The sequence below is a fragment of the Dufourea novaeangliae genome, unplaced genomic scaffold, assembly GCF_001272555.1.
Source record: "Dufourea novaeangliae isolate 0120121106 unplaced genomic scaffold, ASM127255v1 scaffold149, whole genome shotgun sequence".
In the NCBI taxonomy this organism is placed as follows: Eukaryota; Metazoa; Arthropoda; class Insecta; order Hymenoptera; family Halictidae; genus Dufourea; species Dufourea novaeangliae.
Window position 1 is genome coordinate 26,920 of NW_015374025.1, and position 6,088 is coordinate 33,007.

General features: G+C 32.8%; 1 protein-coding gene across 1 annotated transcript; it reads right to left on the bottom strand.

Moving 5' to 3' along the window:
• Positions 1-1,491: 1,491 nt before the first annotated feature.
• On the bottom strand, positions 1,492-4,020 carry LOC107189277 (beclin 1-associated autophagy-related key regulator). The gene is made up of 9 exons (XM_015577772.1): positions 3,821-4,020; positions 3,418-3,523; positions 3,251-3,332; positions 2,941-3,178; positions 2,622-2,806; positions 2,391-2,547; positions 2,062-2,238; positions 1,870-1,999; positions 1,492-1,788 (listed from the first exon to the last, which is right to left on the bottom strand). Exons 1-9 carry the CDS (start codon positions 4,018-4,020, stop codon positions 1,624-1,626), a joined length of 1,440 nt encoding a protein of 479 aa, XP_015433258.1. The 3' UTR covers positions 1,492-1,623.
• Between the last annotated feature and the right edge of the window lie 2,068 nt (positions 4,021-6,088).

The window sequence follows — 6,088 nt, forward strand, 5'->3', positions numbered from 1 at the left end:
TGGTTTGCATAGAAAATTTAATTTATATGTAACATCATGTTTTATGATTTAATTATCATTCCATAAAATTGTTTAGTCCACTTATCATAATTTATAAAACACTATATTTTTCGAAAATCGGACAAGTGTAAAATTACCTAATCAAATATAATTTACACATGATTCTACTTATTCCCATATACGATATCTTTACGTTTCATTGTATTGTAAGCTTAACAATTATAAAGAATTTGATTTGAAAAATTTTCTTTGCCATATTTCATACTAAGAGAATATTACACAAAATGTATTACTAACACTGATCAGTAAAAGTGTTATTATAATTGGATTATGTTTAATCATTAACGAATTTTTGTATTCGTTTTCTGTTTCGTAATTACATGTAATCAAGGATTAACGTTTGTCAAGTGCGAAAAATCAACTAACTTTGTCGCGTAACACGTGCATTACAAGAAGTAATGTACACTTCATTCCTACGTATTATACATATATACCGAACATTTTTAATTATTGTAAATTAATTAAATAAAATATGTAATTAGAAAAATTTCATCTTCTATAGAAATTGCGTATCACTTTTTTAATAAATATTTTTATGGTGCGAGTACATTATATCAATGCATTCGTGCTCTAATAGTAACATACATACTATTTCTTTGATCTCTTATCGAATCTATATAACATGATTTTAACAACGTTTCAAATACAAAATTCATTTTGATGTCATACATAGTATTCTTAATGTTAATTTAATATGATCGAAAGTGATTAACACAATGCAGCCTCCCTCCCCTTCTTACATTCATGTTGTATATTGTCAGGTATGAAATGTTTAACAGGTCTTACTTCTATAATATATAATCAAAAATATACATGAAACATGGTATGGTCATACCTACGCAGGAATAATAACATTTTTAAGACATCGTTTTTTATATTAGACACATCGTCTTTAAGTAGCAAGTTTGTCACTTGATTCGTCTGTTTGCGTAGAGAAACAAATTGATATGAGGTTTAGAATGTTATGTTAAAAGTTCAAGTAACCTAAAAGTTTATATAGACAGCATGATATAATGACAGTAATGATGTGGTTGATGCAAAGAAACAATTTATGTATACATTAACAAATACATAATCACGCAAAGTGCAGTGAGTGTAAAAAAGGCAGTCATTTTAAACTCACATACATCCTAATAATAAATCATACTTATGAGTAAACAATGAAAGTGTAGTGTGCAATGGTTAAACATTCGCTTATACACTGAAAAATTTGTACCAAAGTGTTATGTTCTTTATCACGAGTGTACCGTAAAATATTTGGAATTATATTACAAGTAACAACACAAAATCAATATATTACATAAATGGTTTAAAATAAACTAATTATCAGATCTCACGAAAATCTTTAGCGGAGGAATTTGAACTATTTCACATGTCATATATGAATTACTTAATTCATAGATATATATGTACAGTACATTATACTTTAAACACCCACCTCTCTCAACACAATGTTCATGTGTTTTAAAGCATTATCAATGTTTGTGTCATCTGCTACATACGTTTTTACATATGTAATCGCAACTTGTATAAAAAGAAGTTTGTTAATTTTATAATAACAGTCTATTTGTTAGTCGTCCATCCACGCCAGATGGAGGCGATGCTAGCTGCAGCACTTGTAACTAAACCACCAGCAACACTCTGATTCACTTGCATACTAGATGATTGCTGACTAATCATTGCACCAGGAATTGGAACAGCCATTTCAGGGCATGCAACATTTGGTACCTATAAAGATAAAGCTCGTATGGTGTATGTTTTTATAATTAAATGCTTACATCATTTTGTAAGAAGTCAAGAAAAGCTTACAGCTTCCCACTCCCAATTAAAAGCATCTTCCTCTTCGTCAGAAGCAGAATCATCGCTATTTTCTAAATCTGGAACTAATTGACTGTGCAGTTGTGTTACAATGTTTGGATCCACTTCCATTGGACCAATTCTACATAGGAATATATAAAGAATCATTTGTTTACTTTTTGCGTCGATACAACTGATACATACCTTCCAAGATCACTGATTTCTGTATTGAGCAAATGCATCAGGTTTTGTAGAGTATGCATTGGATGTAAGACAGCAATATTAGTATTTTGTGTGAAACATAAGTGTAACACATTGCTGTTGAGTCTTGCTACTTTCCTCGCAAATTTTTGATCCGACATTTCGTTTCCACAAAATTCACTAAAAAATTTTGATTCATAGCAGTAAACAATGAATGATAATGGTAAATATAGTAGTAGGTAACTTGATGCATAAAAAAATGTTCTAACATTAAAAAATCATTTTTTAATGCATAAAATTTGAACTTAAGAAATTAAATATTTGGCACATACCCATAAGCAAGTTTATATGGTAGTCTTACATTAACATAATAGGCAATAATATTAACCAATTGCGTAGCGTAAGTTAAAGCAGCACTAATATTGTAAGCTGGATTGTGCATTGCAGTTTCTTTATTTGCACCTGGCACACCATCCTTGTTTGCTGCCACTGAATAAATAAATTAATATTTATTTAAACATCTATGAATATAATGGCAATTGATAATATAAAATAATACATACCCCATAGAGAATAAGCACTGTAGTCACCAGTTCCTGGCAAAGTAGGAGCAATTATACGGTGTTGGACTTCTGAAGAATTGTCTGTATCGTTGATCCATCTGCCTCTGACATAAGATGTTCCACATGCGTCTGCCAATGCACAAGTTACTACATCTGAACTAGTATCTTCCTCGCTGCTACATAAACTACAAACAATCAATGTTTCAGTTTCAATATCTTTTGGGAAGGAATTACTTTGTTAATAGAAACAAGTAGAAAAATATTGAATTGTTGACTGTATCTTTTGTTAATGTTGAACACAAATTATGCAATTTATTACCTTCTGTTAGGTTGAACTTTTGACAATGGAAAAATATACTGAATTAATTGTTTTGCAGCTGTTCTGATCACTTTCTTTAACTGTTGCCGTTTTCTATCTACTGCCTCTTTTTGTTTCTCTTGTTTTGCTCTCAAACCAGTAACATATCGGTGTAATTTTTCTACTCGTTCTTCGTGTCTAGGTAATCTAAGTGCTAACTGAGAGTTTACATCTTTGAGAACATTCAAACGTTGATTACCTGCATATCATTAAAATTTCTTCAATACAATAATTGTAACATTATGAAATTAGAATTTAAAGTGAAATATACCTCTGTTTATACTTTGCCTGGTTTCGTTCACTAGTGATTGGAGAATTCTGACTCTTTCTTTACAAGTATTTATATCACATATCTATGAACATGAGAAATTGTAAATATAACAGTGTACGAAATTATAACCAAATCAAGTGCAATATATGACAACGATTGTAAAATACCAATTTATCCCGTTGTTTGTGTTTCTCCAGAGCCTTTACACATTTTTCTTCCAGTTGAGCCCTTGCAGCTTTCAGCCGTAGAAGTCGCAATTGTTTATCTGCAAATCTGTCCAGAAATTAATCGCCATAAAGTGTCATCCTTTATAAGTAAAAAATGTTTAAATATAACAATAAATCAGTATGAAAATAACATTATTGTATAAACATGTTATTCAAGAAAATAAAGTTTTAAAACCGTATATCTTCGCATGAAATAACTTTTTACGTATTAACAAAAATAAAAGTCAGCTTGCAACTAACGTACAAAAAAACTGTTCGTAGGACACAGAATGCCAGGAAAGATCTCAATATACGTAAACAAACTGGCACTAATCACACGTAAATTGAGAACATATATATTTACCGTTCAGAATAAACAGAAGTTGAATGAATAAAATCACCATTTTGGATGCACTGTCGACAGTAAAAAATTCGACGACTATTATGGCACAGCTGACATTTTAATAGATTCACACTCAACCGGCTCGAAACGTCTTCGAGCTCCGACGAAAGCTGAAAATCTGCAGGTGCTGTACAGGAACCATCGGAACTGCTTGTCGCCATAACCAAGAACCAGAACAATGGGTCTCCGTCTGTCTGTTGTCACTCATCAGCTGATCTGATATTTACTTGTATTCTCCCGCCACTCCGCACGCGATACCGTTTTTATCGCGTATCTTCACTTTCATATTTATTCTGGCCGCGCACAGACGAACCAGTCTCATAAAATATTTCCATCCGATTCGACGAGTAATTGTTGAATTATGGAAAAAACAAACTTAAATCTCGGATTACGTATCTCATGGCTGCACCGTGGCAGCAATCCTCTTGGAAAAATCCCGTTGTGCGGATGAGATAAGGATAAGGGGATAGACCAGCTGCTGTCGACCTCTGTAAAGTTAACCGGACAACTTTAACTTTTTAACGTTTCATTATACCCAATCGATTGGTAGTAGTTTGGTGGTCATTGATGGCCTAATTAGAACATTTGGTGGTCACGCGTTCTTTTGTAATTAAGTGATCAAAATTTGACCGTGAAGTTAGCCGAAAAATTTTTTTTTTGCCGGATTCAGTTTTTTAAATGTTCAATGGATGCGTAATCGTTTGATGGGCATTGGTGGCCCAATTACAACATTTGCTGGTACCACCGACTAGGTATAGAATAGACCTATCATCCAATGCTTTTTTCTGTCCCACGTTCATAGGGCTACGTAGCCCTGTTACCATTTTAGTGTCAATATCCGACGTTACCGATAAAACATGAATTCTGAGTATTATTAGCACAAATGAAGTGTTATATATTCCATTCATATTACGTGTATCTTTATGATTTCACGAGAATAAAAATACCCGATGCTTCAGTTTAAGGTTAAGGGATAAATATGACAGTCATGAAACATGAAACAGAAAAGTATATATTTTTTCACTTAACTACAAGACAATTTATTCTAAATGCATCGTTAATGGACATTTTTATTAATGTTACTTTATACATGTTCTTGTTTTATTCGTTTTTATATCTTGCCTTACATTTGTATATTTGTAACAGATAAATTCAGAATAGATGTAGTTTCATAAATAGTTTATCAAATCTACATGTGGGAGAATATATACACCGCTTTCATTAACATCTACATATTTATAATTTATATGGGAGTGTGAATAGTTTTACTGCCTATTGTAAGAATTTTAATACGCACGAACAATTACTTTCTGGCAATTGGTAAATTTTTACATATGAATTTACTTACACGTTATTTACTTTCAAAAATTTTATATATTGCGAGTAATTAAATAATAAACGTATGTTAATATTCAGCTACGTGTCTCTCAAATTAAGTAAAATACAGAAGTTTCAATTTTCTTGAAAATTAGTGTCAAAGAATGCAACAACTGGTCAGATTAGTTTCGTAAATAAATCGAAACCCTGTATCGGCACATTGTTTTTTATGCTATCAAATATCACACGGAATCTTTTAGGAAGTAGTAAAATCTTTTACACAAATTCAATGAAATACTTTCAGGTACCCAGTTTAGGGCTATGAAATTAGAATGTTCAAGAAGAGGTAAAAAAGTTTCATATTTGCAATTATTTTGTGAAATGAATAATAAATAAGGGTCTTAGGGATTTATACTGGAGAGCTAAATCTTTAAAAGGAACATGTCGCTTAAACAAATTAGTTAAAAATGATATTTATTTGGGGAATACGAACATCATAAATGAACGAGAGCGTAGAGCGAGCCGCCGTATCGGTGCTCTCCGTCGGTGCGACGCGTGCCGAGGAATTTCGGTGGTCTATGGGAGGAGGTGTGCGAGCGAGAGAGTACAGTAGAGCGTGCCGCGGTATCGGTGCTCTTCGTCGGTCCAACACGCTAATGACGTTGCGTCACACAGTTCATTGACCTAGACGTGTACGCAACAGGAACAAACCTGCGTACGCCCAATACATCACAGCGTTAGCTTCCTCACTTTCTCGTGAGCCGTCGCGGAGGGTGGGCGCGTGTCTCATACTCGTCTTTTCTCTAGTTACTAACCCATTGTTTGTTGCAGGCATTCGACAACCATCAATTTATTTACTGTGCATATTATTAATTTATTTACTGTGCATATTCTTGTGTCCCCTCTCTTGTT